Here is a 17975-nt window from a genome sequence, read left to right on the forward strand (position 1 = left end):
TTACTTTACATATCGGAGTCCTGATTTCCGTGTTATCAAAATCTTTTATATTTACAGAGGCATCTGCAAACTTACGTTGGCCTCGCTGCAATGGATTTCTGCTTAGATGGAGTCCTTAGGAATTGGATTAGAGCCTTGTAGGCCAGCCGCACGTGATGTGCCTCCTGTTAAACAAAACAAATCTCTTATGATTCTCTTTGGCCACAGTGTTTAACATAGCTACTTGATTTAAACCCTAACAAGAAGCAGCATGTAATCCGAAGCATGTTGAGTTCTCTGTTAAAGATACATACATGGCACGATTGATAGTATTTTGGGGAGAAAAAAAACAACAACAACACCTTGTTGTTAGCTGCCAGTCTCGTCACAAACTTTTTCCAAGCCACAAACAAGAGGTTTTGATTGTGGATGCTGGCAAGCAGCGTCTGAATATGGGATGACACGGGGTATAAATTAAAATGAAGCAAACTTTACCTGCACTACAACAAGTCATGTTTTTTGACCTCTCTAATGCTTTTAACACCATCCAACCTGTGCTCCTGAGGGATAAGATGATGTACATGGGAGTGGACCATCATCTGTCTGCCTTGATATTGGACTACATCACAGACCAACCACAGTATGTGAGGCTTTGTGACTGTACTGTAAGTCTGACATGGTTGTCTGCAACACTGGAGCCCCGCAGGGAACGGTTTCGGCCCTGTTCCTCTTCAACGTATACACTGCAGACTTCATGTTCAGCTCAGCAACCTGTCACCTGCAGAAGTTCTCTGATGACTCTGCCATCGTCGGTCTGATCACAGATGATGATGACAGGGAGTACAGAGAATTGATCCAGAACTTTGTGGACTGGTGCCAACGGAGCTGCCTCCAGTTAAATGTGGGGAAAACCAAAGAACTGGTGGTGGATTTCCATAGGCACAAACAAACTTCATTACCCCCAGTGATCATTCAGGGAAAGGACATCATGAGAGTGGACTTGTACAAGTACCTGGGTGTTCATCTGAACAGCAAACTGGACTGGACAGACAATACAAAGGCAATCTATAAGAAAGGGCAGAGCAGACTCTTTCTGTTGAGGAGACTAAGGTTTTTGGAGTGCAGGGAGAGCTAGTGAAGACAATTTTTGACTCTGTGGTGGCCTCAGCCATATTCTATGGTGTAGTATGCTGGTGCAGCAACATCTCTACTGCAGAAAGGAAGAGACTGGACAAGCTGATCAGGAAGGCCAGCTCAGTCCTGGGGATTCCTCTGGACACTGTACAGGAGGTGTGAGAAAGGAGGATGGTAGCAAAACTATCATCATTGCTGGAGAACGACTCTCACCCCATGTATGAAATGGTTTCATCTCTGAGCAGCTCCTTTAGTGACAGACTGTTACATCCTAAGTGTCTGAATGAGCGATACAGAAGGTCTTTTCTCCCTGCTGCTATTAGACTTTACAATTAAAGCTGCTCCCAGTGTACTAGTCACCATAATACACACTGTTATTACTGTTTATCTGCAATAATAACAATAACAAGTATTTTAATCATGTGCAATAACAAATTTTGAAAAATGTGCAATATTACCTGTGTCAAACAGTAGACTTGAAATTTGTTAAAAGTGACCTACTAATAAAGTTAATAAATTTAAAATGAAGTAAAATAAATTCTTAAGTCAAACTCATCAATTCTGTTTATTATTTTTGCTGTAATTTTTTGCTCTATGCTAGTCCGCTAGCATAGTAACTAGCCTTAGGCTAATTGGAGCCAATAGATGATATCGCTGATCAATCCATCGTGTTTTCTCCTTTTTTTCTTTCCTTAATAAGTTGATCCATTGAAAAGCAGAAACTCAATGTTGCGTTTTGATTTAAAATCGTTTGGAGGACCACGGCAACAGTTTAAACACAAATAATTATAGGAATTATTGGAATAATAATGAAAGAAAAATAAAGAATATACATATTTATATAATAATATTGTCATGATGCGGGGTAGAAACGGAACCAAACGCAGGATAGCAAAACAAACAGGGTTTAATAACAAAAGAAACACTAAACAGGACACGGACTAAAGACAGGACAAGACAACAGTAGATTCCGCGCTGCACAAGGCAACGTGGCACAGTTAAATACACAGGGTAATTACAATAGGAAACAGATGGGTAGACAGGGCGGAGTAGACGAAGGCGGGGCAGACACGTGACGAGGAACGTAAACAGATGCATGTGGCCAAAGTCCGGGCTGAGTCCTGACAAATATTATATGTATTTCTTTCTTTTTATTTTCATTCAATAAATTAAGTTTTAATGCAGTTATACAATTTATATATATATACGGTGTGTCATTCAGACTGGAGTGAGTATATATATGCTTACAATTTCAGAGGTGCTAAATATTTTTATTGTAAAGCAAACAAGAAATAAGACCAAAAACAGATCTGGGCTTTCAATGTGTTGGCCTTCCCAACACATTTAAATGTTTCTCCCTAAACCATTTGAATGTTACAGTACTTTAGCAATGTGTTTAGGGTCCTTGTCCTGCTGGAAGGTGAACCTCCTTCCCAGTCTCATCTCTTGGGCAGACTGAAACAGGATTTCTTCAAGAATTGCGTCTGATGCTGGTGATATTGTGATCCTTGTCCTGTTGGAGCTAACAGCTGCATTTGATACAGTTGACCACCACATTTAAATATCTGGTCTAGGTCAACTTGTGGGTGTCTGTGGCCCTGTTTTAGAGTGGTTTAGATGGTCTAGAATTCTCCACTGCTCCCTTGTCCTACAGGGTTCCACAGGGCTCGGTTCTGGGGCCATTACTCTTTTTGTTTTATCTGCTTGCCCTTGGATCCATCCTTAGACACCCTGGGGTTTCCTTCTGGTGTTATGCAGATGATACCAAAATGCCTGTAAAGTGAAAGGAGGGTTCCTCCATTACACATCTGCTTTCATGTCTTGACTTTAAAGCTTGGATGGCAGTGAATTTTCTCCATTCTAATGATAACAAGAGAGAGGTGATGTTGTCCTGTTGACCTGAGTCCTTTGGCATCATATGTTAGACCTCTGATAACTAATTTAAACTTTAAAATGGATGTTAATCTTAAATTGGATAGCCAATTAGTGCAGGTGGTGAAGTCCAGCTTTTTTCACCTAAGGTGCCTGGCAAAAATAAAACCTCGTGTGTCCAGGCAACAATTTATAACACCAATTTTGGCCTCACTTCACTGGTTGCCGGTGTATTATAGGGTTCAGTTTAATGTGCTTTTATTTGTTTTTTTAATCTTTAATGGTCAGACTCTGACATACAGTATCTTACTAAACTGCTTCACCCCTACAGTCCTGCCTATTCGCTTAGGTCAGCTGATCAAATGCTTCTTGAAACCAAAAGAGAAAGCTTAGATGAGACTGTGCCCTCTCTTTTGCTGCTCCTAGGCTGTGGAACAACTTCCCTCTGCACATCAGACAGCACCCACCGGGGGGTATGTTACGTTAATTTTGGCTTTTGTTTCATGTTATGGTTTTCATGTCTCTTATGTTATACTCTGTCTTGTATTGTTTGTGTCTTGCTTCCCTTGCCCTCATGTTCTATGGCCTAGTGCAGGGGTATTCAATTAAAATTTAAAGAGGTGCAGTTACTAAAATTTCCCCCCAGCAAAGGTCTGAATCTTATATTGTCACTTAAAATAGTGTACCCTCATGTTAATAAAATCAATAACGCACATACATTTCTATACAATTTATTGTTAAATTTCAAGTGTTTTCAAAGTCTGAACTTGTATGGCACTTCAACGGAAAACAATACTGTAGTAGTCTTTACTACATGTCAAGTAACGCACAACAGACACTGAAGTTCTTCTGAATAAAATAAATAAAAAGTGCAAACACAGCTTTGAGCAGCCTAAATAATAAATAAAATAAAAGTGCTTTTAATTTTTAAGAAAAAAATTAAACAAAAGACTTTTGAGCTGCCCCCTTTTTAAACATTAACTACATTAATAACACAGGAACCTTAGGCAAAAAAAAACAAACATTTCAAGTAAAATAGAACAGGGCAGAATTTACTGAATAAAAGAAAAATACAGAGCTTTGAGCAGCTCCCTTTTTCCTCTCTCCTTTCCACCTCTCCTTACTCCCTTTCCGTCTTCCGTTCCTAGTGAGAGAAATGGGCATATAACTGTCCTGCCAGCAGTTTGAATCTTAATTGTCCTTCCAGCGTAATTAGGTGCATTACTGCCACGTTCTGCTCTGGAGTATGGAACAGAAATAATCTTTTTTTGGCTTGGCTTTTGATGGCGCTCCTGTCGTAATAACTAGATTAACTGCACATGAACGAAAGATTTATCTTTTTTATTAATGTCAAAGAGCTTATATAATCTTACAATATTAGATTATAATAAGGAGATGCTTAATATGATAATATTAGCATATTAACGGGTCCGGGCAGACCCGTCACTCGGTCCGGATTCGGACCACGGTCCGCCATTTGGTGATGCCCGGCCTAGTGTATGCATTATGTTCTGATTGGTTGCTGTTAGTCATGTGTTACTGTTCGCTTTGTCATTGGTTCCTCATGTATATTTAACCCTGAATGTTTACCATATTCTTTGTCGGTTGTAATTCCTTTATGGCTGTTGTCTGTGTTGGTGTTTCTTGTCTCGTGTCATTGCTTTTCCCAGGATTACTTTGTGTTTTGTTTAAAAAAATTGCATCTTGGATCCTCTGTCTCATTGTTCTACGCTCGTGACACCCCTAATGTCCGAGCAAAGTTCCTGTCAGTCGGGTCCTGATTTGCAGTGAAAGCCCTTCATACACTAAAGTGACTAGAATTTATAATTATAGAAATGCAGATGCAGAAACGTGTATATATTCCAAGGCAGCCATTAGTACATTCTCCCTTAAAATGTCAAATGCACAATAATTATAAAAAAGAAAGGGTGATTGATGGATGCAACTCTTTGGAGAACATTAAAAGTAGACACTGTGAAGTTTGGGGATGATTTGTTTTTAAATCATACAAAGAAGCACAAGCATACATGTTTTAAATTCTTTGCAAAAGTGGTGAGCAGGACAGAGGTAAGGGACTAAATGATGTCCTAGCAATCTCTCTTCGATTCTCCAACAGTCCCTCTATGTGGCACAATGTCTATTGATGTTTGTTTGTGTGCATTGCCTGTGGTCATGGTATCCAGACTGCTCGCTGGAGTGCTGGTATCTTGTGAAGATTGGTACTGAGCTTTGACTAAATCCACACTGCATTGAAGCATGTTAAATGACGGGTGTAGCACGGTGAAACGGGACGCTAGGACAGAGGCACGTAGTCAGGAAGTGGTGGAAAAAATTTTGTTCTCTTTTATTTGTTTTAAGTGGCTACAGAGATGGTTAGGTGAAGGTGTCCTGGATGGTGAAGAGTTAGAAGCTGATCCAGATCGGCGCGCTTTATGCCTCCCCGCCTTGTAGCCACGATGTCTTCAGAACCACACAGGATGTACCTGTATTAAGTAACTATACATTTAAAATAATTACCAGAAAAGAAGAATGTCCGCTCTAAGAAATGTACCCAAGAAACTTGTCTTCCCAAGCAGAATGAGCCTGTTTGACAAAATTCAAGCTAGAAAAACCGTAGTTATAGGCATGAGAAACATCCATTTTTATATATATTATTATCGCCCTGCAACCTTTTACATTTTTTACCTTTTAGATTATTAGATCATTAGATATTTAATCGATTGTGCTCATGCCCTCATTTAGCTGTGGCAGGAAACTATCCAACATGATTAAATTGGGAAGAAATCGCTAGCAAGTTAAAAGTGTCTTATATAGTGTGTAATATATCAAAGTCTCTTTTTCATAATTTTTGGTTGTGTGTGTGTGAGAGAGAGTGAGAGAGAGAGAGAGAGAGAGATAGATAGATAGATAGATAGATAGATAGATAGATAGATAGATAGATAGATAGATAGATAGATAGAGAGATAGAGAGATAGAGAGAGCATCTATAGTGGAATTTTGCTAGGAAGCAAAAACGTTTAGCTCAGACTTTGTTTTTTTTAATGATGATTCTTCAAGTACATTAAATTCAATATCAAATAAAATACATTAATAATTAAAAAAAAGATAACAATGACACAACAAACATCCACATGTGCAATAATATAGATTTTGGTTCTAAGGCCATAGTTGCTCGTCCATGATAGTGGCACCGTCAGTGATGCGAGTGTGCTAATGTCACAGCGCTCCTTCAGCGCTGCCTGTAAATCAGGAACAGTGCGCACCGAGTGTCTGGATCGTTGCCTCACAGGATCTGAAGTTCTGAAGCTCTGAGTAGCACCATTAGGATTTCCCTTCACTTGTATTGTGTTTCGAGGAGAATAAACCTCAGAATGAATAGGAGTTCAAGGAAAATGTCTCAATCATCCAAGGAAAGGATCCGTGTCACTGAATAGACTACTTGTTGGATGAATCGACTTCTTATTACTGAATCGACTTCCTGTGACTGAGTTGACTCCTTGTGGTTGTAGTTTTGTTGCTTCCAACAATACTGGAAATGTTTGAGAGCATGAATAGCTAGTGCAGCTGGATAGAGTCTCTCTTCCTCATCCTCTGTGCTAAGTGCATGTTAAGCGCACAGGATTATGGGGTTTTCACAGCTGTAACAATCACTTCATACAAGGCTTTGCTTCTGCATTACAGCTTTTGTAAAAAAAAATACAACAAAAAATAAAAAATAAAAAAAATAAACACTTGTGTACACCCACGCTCATAAACAAATAAGACAAATTTCATGTATGAACTTCATGGTTCATGGACAGGAAGGAAAACAATACTATATATGAGAGCGAAATGATTTCTGGAACAAGCCTGTTGATGCTAAAAAAGATTTCGTCTGTAGAAGTCTGTAGAAGTAATGAGATTATGATTCTATGGTTGCTCTTTATCTCTGCATACTTCTTTATGTTCATATATAAATTAAATATCATACCATGTAAACAGCCACAGATGTCATAACATTAAAGAATTCTTTTTGATTTCATGTTTTTTTTTCTTTCTTTTTTTTTTTTAAAGAAAACTCCCACAGGCCTGTGCACACGCCTCAATGAAAACATGCAGATTAGTGCACACGCATTTAAAGTTACAGTGTGGCAACAGCAGCTTAGTTGCTCAGAAGCACACTTCTTGTACAATTATGACACATAACACAATTCTTTTTTTCACAGGCTCGAAAATGACCTTTTAAGACATTGTCTTTTTTCTTGTGCAGCATCCACAATAGGCTTCTCTCTTGCTGAGAAGCTTTTCAGGTCGTAGAATATTATTTGGTGTATTTGTGTGTATTGTATAGACAAGAGTCGGTCTGATTGAGTGTCTGTGGCAAAATGGACAGAGCTTGCTCGAGGATAGGGACAGAGCTGGGAGTCTGATGAACATGGAGGAGAATCCAGTGCAGGGAAGCTGTTGAGTAACTTTTACTCTTGAGCATTTGTGTGCAACTCCTTTTTCAGATTGTGGCACCATTTGTCCTGGAGGCGTGTTTGTGTGTGTGTGTGTGTGTGTGTGTGTGTGTGTGTGTGTGTGTGTGTGTGTGTGTGTGTGTGTGTGTGTGTGTGTGTGTGTGTGTGTGTTTGCATTGTGTGTTACTTGTGTGTGTGTAACTCCTCCTGGAACTTGGTGCTGGTGTAGCGGATGTGGAAGCCTTTCTTACTGATGGTGTCGTCGCTGTGGAAGCGAATCAGCATGGCGTCGCTGGCTGAATACAGTTCCTCACGTGGCTGGAGAGAGAGAGAGAGAGAGAGAGAGAGAGAGAGAGAGAGAGAGAGAGAGAGAGAGAGAGAGAGAGAGAGAGAGAGAGAGAGACAGTTTTTATTTATGACATAAGAATAAAGAACAAAACTGCACACACACACACACACACACACATATGCAATTTATCCTTATTATGCACAGCCCACTTCCTGTATTCATACCAGATACTGTAACATCCTATTATTTTTCCTAAAGCCACTTCATTCCATTAGCTACTCTACTTTTTATTTTTATCTCACTCATTTCATTTTAAGACACTGTATTATATCTTGTCTTGTCTTTCCTTTTTTCAAACCCCCTTTTTAACCTATTCTAACCGATGCGATATATTTTTAGAAAACATACAGTTGTAAAAAAAAAAAATCCCACTGCATGTCATTGTGTCTATGACTAAAAAAGTCTGTTTATGCAATTCAAATAATTAATACAATGTTCCAACACACACACACACACACACACACACACACACACACACACACACACACACACACACACACACACTCACACGCTGCTTAGGTCCTCACCCCTGAACCACAGAAGCGTCCTAGTTTGTGTGCTGACGTGTCGTGTCCATCATACAGTTCGATGTAGTCATATCCACACTCTGCTTCCTCCTCCAGCTCAAATGTGGTGAAGGTCAGCTCGATGCTGTACCCTGCCTCGGCTGTTATGAGCCACTCGCAGTCTGTGTGGCCCGAATAGTTATTGTCTCCGAATTGTGCGTGAGAGTACAGGTTCTTCTGCCTCGCCTCCGCCCTCAGCCTGCCTCCACACTCTGCACAGACAAACAAGTGGCATTATATATAATAACCGAATTATTATATAAACTCATTTGAATAAATCTGTTTGTGAATAATTATTATGAAATATTAACCAAAAAAAAACATAGGAAAAATATACATATACTTAATAATAGCTAATATCTAACTAATAATATCTAATAACTAGTATCTAAAAAAAAAACCCTCTTTGCTGTATGTCATGTTCTACTTTGGCCAATAGATGGCACTGCTGGGCATAAAGTCTGATAACCCTTACAGTGAGTAAGTACACTATTCAATTACAGCGATATCTGAAAGTCGCGGATGTCTGTTTTATAGTTTTATGTAACAGAATCAGGATGTATTTTCTTTGTTGAATAACAACACACTCACAAAAACATGGATTCCTGAAACTTTACGCTAATCCCACGTGTTACCTGCCCTTTCCAAATTTTACAGTCAAATAATAACATAAATATATCCACTACTGTAGCAAACAAACACACACACACTTACCTGTGGAGTGTGTAGCATGGAAACCCTTGCGCTGCACCGAGGCGTCAGAGATGAAGCGAAGGTAAATCCTGTTGCCCGTGGAGACGAGGGGTTCCGGAAGCTTGCTACCGCAGAGCCGACTCAAAATAGCAGTTTTGTCCGAGTCGCCGTCGAAGGCCTCCAGGTGATCGTATGCGCACTCCTGGTGCTGCTCGATTTCAAACTCGTTAAACGACTGCAGAGGACAGAAAGGAGGACGAGGGAAAGACATTGGTGAAGCATCATGATGTCATAAACCTGGAGTGTGCCTTCTCTTCTCCCTTCCCTACTATAATATCTCTCTCCAGCTACACTCCCTTCCCTTGGACATTCCTTTCCACGTACGTAAAATTGATGCAGACATTTTTCCCTCTGGCTGCATCTGTTTGGATTCACTCTCATCCATTCAGCTACAGTGTGAAACTCTTTAACATGAGAAAAGCAGAGAGAGATGGAAAGGTGGAGATCAGCTACGAATAGCTAAAGCAAGCTATAAATCTGAGGTTATTAAGATTTGATCTCGCTTGTATTGTTGAATTATGTCACTATTTAAAAAAAACAAACACTTTAATGGATCCCACTGGACTTCAGAAACTGATCTGGGAATCTCTTTTTAAATATTTCACGGAATTGTGCAGTCCGACTTCTTGTCGTTCACTCCCGTGTGTATGACTCTTTTCTGAGCCATTAAAAATCACTTAACACACACAGCCGGGCCACACAGCAGCTCTCCTGACAGACCTCTTTGATCAGATGGACCTGTTAAAATGCCTGCTCTGACCCCCGTGGCCAAGAGGGATTTCCTGTATAGACACATGAATATATTCAAATCATAAAATGGATTTCAGAAGAGTTTCCAGAGGAAGCAGCTGCTCTGAAAGTGTGGAATATATTCTGTTAATAGATTCACTTCACAAGTGATTTATTTCTTCGAGGCATGGGACAGGGCATGACTTGGATATGATAATAACGCATGTGTGCATCATATGGGATTTACAGTGTGTGTGTGTGTGTGTGTGTGTGTGTGTGTGTGTGTGTGTGTGTGTGTGTGAGGGATGTGTTTGTGCATGCCTCAGTAATAAGACAGTATTAATACCCAAAGGTGTGTATGAGGGTGAGACAGTTTGACAGGAACAGTGTGTGTGTGTGTGTGTGTGCTATTACAGCAGTTGACCCGATCAATTAGCAGGGGTGGGATATGTAAGAAACGAAGTTGGGGTCAACAAGGTGCTGTATTTATTGTCCCTATAACACATTTACTTTTATACTTTTTATCTGTTTTTAGTTACATTTGTGAACCTTCTCAGGTAACCGGCTGCTCTTTTGTCTCTCAAAGTTCATTATACAGAAATATAAACTTCCATAAAAGCCATAAAGTACACATTTTAAAATCTTTTTTATGCAAAACGTACACCAGAGATAAGAATTCATTAATATTTATTACAGACTTATTAATATCCTACTCCCTTGAGCTGCTGTTACAGAAAATGAATCGACACCTTCTGACCAATCAGACCAGAACATTTAGAAGCGCTATGAATATTTTTGACCGAGTAGAATGAAAGTGTGCACATGTTTTGCTTATGTGTTTACAGGCAGAAACACTCACGATTTTGATACGGTGGCCCGGAGTGGCAGTGATGTCCCAGGTACACTCCTTCCTGCTGGGGTACTTATCAGGCCAGTTGGGGCTGCTTATGGTGCCGGTGGGACTGTGGAGCTTGTGTTCACACTCCGCTACAAGGTCAGAGAGAGAGAGAGAGAGAGAGAGAGAGAGAGAGAGAGAGAGAGAGAGAGAGAGAGAGAGAGAGAGAGAGAGAGAGAGAGGTGAAGGTGTAGAAGAGATAGAGGAACGTAATGAATCATGTAAATTCACATTGGTGAAAAAGCAAGCAAGACTTATGGAATATGTTATAGCATGAAAACTCCTGAGTCTGCACTAAGGGCAGGTGGGGAAAAAAGAAAAAAAAAATTCTTCTGCAGAGGATTAGTATATTAGTGTAAGAATGTTTTCTGAACTCTGGCCCAGTTCCCAGGTGTCAGTGTTAGTTCACCGTCACCTGAGATGCTCCTTTAAGAGAAGAGCCAGTTTCTCCTTCCCTTTAAGCTGAACCCATGTTCCCTTTGAAGCCACATCAGCCTTTTCCCTCCGAGGGAGATTCAGGGACACTAATGGCTGCAGGAGTAACCGCTTTCACGTAACCCGAGTTTGTCCCTCGGGAAAAACTGAGTCAAGCTGCCGGAAAAGGTTTCGGCCGTGTGCCTTTTAACAGAAATAGGCTGAAACCTCCACATTAAAAGAAGGCACTCCACCCTCTGGTTAAAAAAGATGTTAGTCACTAATCGAATCATGCATTTGTGCATGTGTGTGTGTGTGTGTGTGTGTGTGTGTGTGTGTGTGTGTGTGTGTGTGTGTGTGTGTGTGTGTGTGTGTGTGTGTGTGGTGGTTGGGGGTGGGGGATTCGTGGGGACAAAGCTGCCCTTTACAAGGAACCTATTATAATCCAATGAATCTGGGTCAGACAAACATATTCACTAAACCCTACAAAGAGAAAAACGTGTGCGTGTGTGTGTGTGTGTGTGTGTGTTGGTGGGGGGGGGGGGATGTGGTGGCTCAGTGGTTAAGGTGTTGGACTACTGATCGGAAGGTCATGGGTTCATACCCCTTGAACAAGCTCCCACTGCTGGGCCCCTGAGCAAGGCACTTAACCCTCAATCGCTCAGTTGTAAGTCACTCTGGATAAGAGTGTCTGCTACATGCTGTAAATGTAAACATGTGTATTTATCTTAAATGTTGCCGAGTGCTTTTCCATCACCTGAAAACAAGCACTATATATATAGAGTCACTAATTAAGGAGTAATATGCTAAGGGACACGGTGTTATAGGTGTAGTGATGTATCCTGACTTCGGGTCACACACTTATCCCCTCTGAAACCCTGAAGTAGTTTTATTCCTCCTGCATGTTAGATAAAATGGCATTGTCTATGTTGTAGCTTCTGTTTTTGCGCCTTAATGTGGAGAATTGATTACACGGTTGACCGTAGACACGAAACCTGGGATTTGATTAGTTAAGGAAAGTTTAGCACGTTCAGGATTGAGCGCTGAGCAGCGCTGCAGACTACTTTTCAACACTGTTTCTTCTCACAGAGCACTTTGTTAGTTTGTGAATTATCAACGATGTGTATTGATGCTGAGGGGGGGAAAAAAGAACCTCCAGATTCCTGACAGTCCAGATGTTTCAAATCAGAGTGAATGAAATACTCTCAAAGACTTTCATCTCATCTTCACCCGGGTTTTTTATTTTATTTTTAAATACAATACACACACACACACACACACACACACACACACACACACACACACACACACACTCAATGCAAGAAAAAATACTTTTTATGCTTTTCAAACCACAGAGAGCTTCAAAGATAGGCAGAGGATCATTAAAGGCAGTGCTGGACTAACACACACACACACACACACACACACACACACACACACACACACACACACACACACACACGCACACACAATCAGAATGCTACAGTGAGAAGCTTTAACATAATGACCACATCTGGTATACAAGTACTGTATGTGAGTGTGTGTATGTATTTGTGTGTGTGTGTGTGTGTGTGTGTACACACCTTCTTTGCAGTCATGCTTGTTCTCGTGCAGTACAAATCCATTGCGACACTGGCAGACATAGCTGCCAATAATGTTGATGCACTCGTGCTGACATCCACCGTTATCCTTCGAGCACTCGTCCTTATCTAACGCACATGCACACACACACACACACACACAACAGAGAAAACAAGACAGTCAGAAAAACAAGGATACAGGAAGAGTTAGGAATATCCATCACCCAGCAAATAAGGAGAAAACTTAATAAATAAAACAATACTGTCCAGTTAACCCACATCTACCCAAAATCATTTGGTCAAAGCAGAGGTAAAGATGAAAAGAAGTGGACGGTAAGAAAAGAACCGACATGTGTATCCATTCATCCTGTAAGGAAATGGATATTGTATTGAGGAGGAGGAAAAAAATCTATGTTAATGTGTAAGGTGCAACAAACGTATTGTTTGTCCTGAGCTGGTACGCTGTGTGCTGCTCATCAATGCACACATCATCAATATCCTACATGAGCTACAGTAGTAGAAGGGTCTTTCACACAAATAAAACTTTTCTTTCCAAAAAAAAATATAATAATAATAACCTGAATTCAATCAGGTCTCATTAGAAACTGATGACTGGCTCCTTCAGGACTTTCCTCTAGACACATGGCTTGTGTTCTGGCTTTGCGATGTGGTGCCGTGACTAATTCAACATTATCAAATTATTACCAATCCTCCACTGACTTTCAAACCTATGACACACTTGGCCACACTCGGTCTCACACACACACACACACACACACACACACACACACACACACACACACACACACTGGGCCACCAGAGATCTAATACCGGGAGTCTCCTGACAATGATTTTTCTTAACCCAGTGAATGTCTCTCTCTCTCTCTCTCTCTCTCTCTCTCTCTCTCTCTCTCTCTCTCTCTCTCTCTCTCTCTCTTTCTCTTTTTCTCCTCTCTTCTTGGTGTGTCTCAACTTCCCTTTGAATTTCTGTCTCTCTCGTTCCCCATAAAATTGTTCCTGCACTCCAGTATTTTGTCGTTTGGATTCAATGTTAGCTCCTTAAATTATATCAACACAGTAACTCTGCATGATCCCTGTTATCATCACACCGTCGCTTTGTTGTGTGTTTCTCTGTAATAAACACACCATCAATTGTTTTATTCTAGCGTTTCTCATGAGATTATGGCTCGGCTTTGGTGCGCTGAATTGTCAACTCGAGTGTTGGGAAAAAAAGGAGTGTTATATCCAGGACCTGCTGTTAGTGAGAAGAGAGCGGTGTCGGCCCGGCAGATCGTTCTGTCGATACGATCTGACGTCGGATCAACAAATGCTGTTATGGTACATTTGCTGCCGCTGAAAGTGGGCACCTGATATAGAAGATAGATCGACCCATTCCCCGAGATCTATCATCGTACCTGTGACCCGCCTTACGCCTGCCCTATGAGCAGAAGGACGTGACGCTATGTCATGACAGGACCTAAATATAAAGATCCGTGTTTTGCAGGTGGCAGCTTTATCTGTGGAAGAGAACGACCCCTAATATTACAGCACATATACAGATATACACATGAACACACACACACACCATACAGGTCACAGAAAAACTGCTATATAAAACGAGTTGCAGTCTTTTTTATTTCACTGCACACGACACACACGGTTTCACAAATATTCTTTCGCTTGGATTTCACTCTTAAGTTTCTCACAGCTAAACTGGCCTGATTTTTTACTTGAATTTGTTATTATTATTTTTTATTATCTGAAATATTTTTGTGGCATGTTGTCTGTATTACGAGAACAAATGCAAATGAGGTAAAGCGGCGCCTCTGCTGAGCCGGGTGCATTTTTGTGGAGCTGGAAATGGTTTGGACTGGTGATCCGTTTGAAGAACGAATCTGTGGGGTTCGTCTGCTCCAGACGTACACGGCTTAAAGTTCAGGAAATATGCCACTGCATCAACACGCTCTAGTCATGCTGGAGGTCGAGGTTTGTGTTGGGCTTGGACTCGGGTTCGGGTTCAGTCTCCATATTGGTTCAGTTGGGTCGCTCGACTCCGCCAGCAAACCAGTAAGTAAGTAAATAAGTAAGCCAGCTCCATCCAATCAGGTCTATTCTACTCAAGTTATAAAAAAGCGATGAATATTACAAGCTGGGTTAAATCTCTAGTGTGCAAACACACACACACACACACACACACACACACACACACACACACACACACACACACACAATCTATATATAGTTGAAGATAGCTAAAGTGTGAGCATTGGTAAATACAGGCTTTGTTCAAATTCTGCGCATTTTTTAGGACACAACACTGTGAGGAGGAACAGGAACAGGGTTAGTCAAACAGGATGACGAACAAAAACGTTAAAAAGAAACCCAACTTCTGAAAAACAACTTCTGAAATCTACACCACAAAACAACAAAAAAGGGGTTTTTATAACCGCCGCCACAAAACTCCGTTTATACAACCAAGTTCAAAAGCTTTTTTGATGAAATTCGATCATGTCAAACACACACACACACACACACACACACACACACACACACACACACACACACACACACTCTAGTCAACCTAAATCCTCAACAGAGGCATTTTGGGGTTTGGGGTTTTTATAACTGCTTGGACAGAGTGTGAAATTTTACTAACCAGAAAAGAAGTGCGCTTTGAAGCCTTTCTTTGAAACCGTGTTGTCCGACTTAAACTCGATGCGCATGTTGTTGTACTGGGAAGTGATGACCTCTGGAACTTCTGTACCACAATATTTCCCGTGAAGCTTCGAGTCAGAAGAGAGGCCGCTCCGCACCTCCACAAAGTCATACTTACACACCTTTAATAACAACAAACACAGTCACTATCATATATATATATATATATATATATATATATATATATATATATATATATATATATATATATATATATATATATATATTCATTCCTATTTTATTTATAGATATATTTATTTCAACAGCCTTGTCAAATGGCTGAATCTGATTGGCTAAAAAATATTGATGCAACATCAGCACTGACAGTCATGTGATTCGAATCTCAGGTTTAAGATCATGCTCTAATTCTAAAATGCACATGACCACACATACACACACACACACTCACACACACATACACATCCTCACCTCATTCCCCTCCAGTTCAAAGGCCTCAAACTGCACAGATATGCGGTACTGCGTAGGAGCCACAACTTGCCAGATGCAGTTCTTGTTGGGCGGGTATTCCTTCGGCCAGCCTGGGGTGGTGATGGTGCCGTTCAGTTTGGACAGCAGACCTCCGCATGCAGCTGCAAGATTACAGGATACAGAAAACAGCGGCGGATATTTTGCGTTAATGAACAGACGAATGATGCGCTTGTAGTGTACGTCTGCAGGAAAGCAAACAATGTTTGAATGTTCGATGGTTTCAGAGTCACCACAACACGCTGTGCCTGGCAGCATTGTCTAATTACAGGCAAAAAGACTCGCAAGAGCTATATGTGGATGTGTGTGTGTGGTTATTGTATTTCCCATCACGCTTACATGTGGCAATGTGGTTTGACAGTGTGGGAGGTCACTGTGTCAAAATAGACGAAAAACAAACAAACAAACAATGAAATAAAAATAAATAAATAAAAAAGGTTCCTTATAGCTACCTAATTCCTCAATTTGTTCTTTCCCACTGAATACATAAAACACTTCTCTACTTCTCAGTCCATGTCATCAGTTTGCTATTTAAAAACTCTATTGTCTGATCAGATGCCTTCCCTGTTATTAACCAAAACAGAGGACCTGCTCCAGGAGGTACATCTTTATAAAAAAGACTACAGGAGAGTTTTTCTCACTCTGCTCCGGGTGGTGAATAAGAGCTACTACTTATATTTTTTGGAAATAATACTTATAGATTAAAAAAAAGATAGGTGTAAAAAAAAGGGGGGGGGTTTGAAGCGTTTGAACTAAACGTCTTGGTCCCTCTGTGCCGAGTGACGTCTCTGAGTCATCATCGGTCAGGAAACACTGTAAGTTACTGTCGGTTGCTGTGAGGCCGCTAGGGAATAGTTTCGAGCGTGCACAAAGTTTGTCCCTGTTGTTTTCCTGTTGATTGAGGATGTTTTCTTCAGCCATGCGGACTGGTCATGGATTCCGCTGGCCGTGTCTGGGTCAGATAGGCGGAAACACCTGCACCTGCAATCACACACAAACACACACACGTGCGCGATCTCGTACCCTCACAACTCTTTTTGTCCGGGGCCAGCTCGTATCCAGGGTCGCATGCGCACTTGAAGCTTCCTAATGTGTTCACACACCTCTGCTCACAGCCACCGTTATCTGGCTTCGTGCACTCGTCCTCCTCTGCAAACACACACACACACACACACACACACAGTGAGTAATCCTTTAGTTTATTACCATATATAGGACCTGTTTTTAATGCATTAAAAGATACTTAAAAATAAAAGATTTTGTGTGTATGTGAGCGTGTGTGTGTGTGTGTGTGTGTGTGAGAGAGAGAGAGAGAGAGAGAGAGAGAGAGAGAGAGAGAGAGAGAGAGAGAGAGAAAGACACCTTTAAAGAAATTAGCAGCAAAGCCGGCTTTATTCACAGTTCCGTCTGAAACGAACTTCATCCACAGTGTGTTGGAGGTGGAACGAATGTCTTCAGGGATGTCATAGCCACAGAATCGACCAATCAGGGGGCTGCTCTCAGACAGGCCGTCCCTAACCTCCAGATAGTCGTATGCACAGCTATCGTGCCTCTCGATCTACACACACACATTTCGCCAAACAGAGTGAATGAAAGCTCAAGAACACAAACATCCTTAGCGCGTCTACACAATCTGAACGTGTTCACACATATTCACCCGCAGGAACATAAACATATCGTGTGTTCTTTATATTATCATCCTAATAGCACCTTAGGTGTTATTGCCTTAAACCGCTCCAATGAAAACAGGATCTCACATAACAGATGCATGCGTGTGTGTGTGTGTGTGTGTGTGTGTGTGTGTGTGTGTGTGTGTGTGTGTGTGTGTGTGTGTGTGTGTGTGTGTGTGTCTGAGCACTGGTATGTCAAGGTCTTGAGTTTAGTGCTGTGTTTTCCTCCTGGACTGTATGGACGCAGGGCAGTGAGCAATGTGTCTGGGTTTGCGCAAGTTAAAAAAGTTCCATCCTGCTTTGTGTCTCTCTGTTTAACTCTTTCACACACGCAACTGTGAACTTTCCACATACAAACACACACAAACACACACACACACACAACCACAAACAC

General features: G+C 41.1%; 1 protein-coding gene across 3 annotated transcripts in view; it reads right to left on the reverse strand.

Annotated features, from left to right (window-relative positions):
* Positions 1-6007: 6007 nt before the first annotated feature.
* Positions 6008-17975, reverse strand: part of tll1 (tolloid-like 1) — a 37626-nt gene continuing 25658 nt past the window's right edge. For 2 of the 3 annotated variants that reach the window (XM_027174564.2, XM_027174567.2), the window contains exons 14-22: positions 17274-17469; positions 16935-17060; positions 15855-16015; positions 15367-15547; positions 12714-12839; positions 10681-10808; positions 9054-9267; positions 8301-8551; positions 6008-7742 (exon numbers count right to left, since the gene is read on the reverse strand). In XM_027174564.2, the coding sequence (XP_027030365.1) occupies positions 7608-7742; positions 8301-8551; positions 9054-9267; positions 10681-10808; positions 12714-12839; positions 15367-15547; positions 15855-16015; positions 16935-17060; positions 17274-17469 (1518 nt within the window). In that variant the 3' untranslated portion in view covers positions 6008-7607. Of the gene's footprint in view, positions 7743-8281; positions 8552-9053; positions 9268-10680; positions 10809-12713; positions 12840-15366; positions 15548-15854; positions 16016-16934; positions 17061-17273; positions 17470-17975 lie in introns of all 3 variants that reach the window. The other variant, XM_047816631.1, reaches the window with a different exon arrangement.

This window comes from Tachysurus fulvidraco, chromosome 7, assembly GCF_022655615.1.
Source record: "Tachysurus fulvidraco isolate hzauxx_2018 chromosome 7, HZAU_PFXX_2.0, whole genome shotgun sequence".
In the NCBI taxonomy this organism is placed as follows: domain Eukaryota; kingdom Metazoa; phylum Chordata; class Actinopteri; order Siluriformes; family Bagridae; genus Tachysurus; species Tachysurus fulvidraco.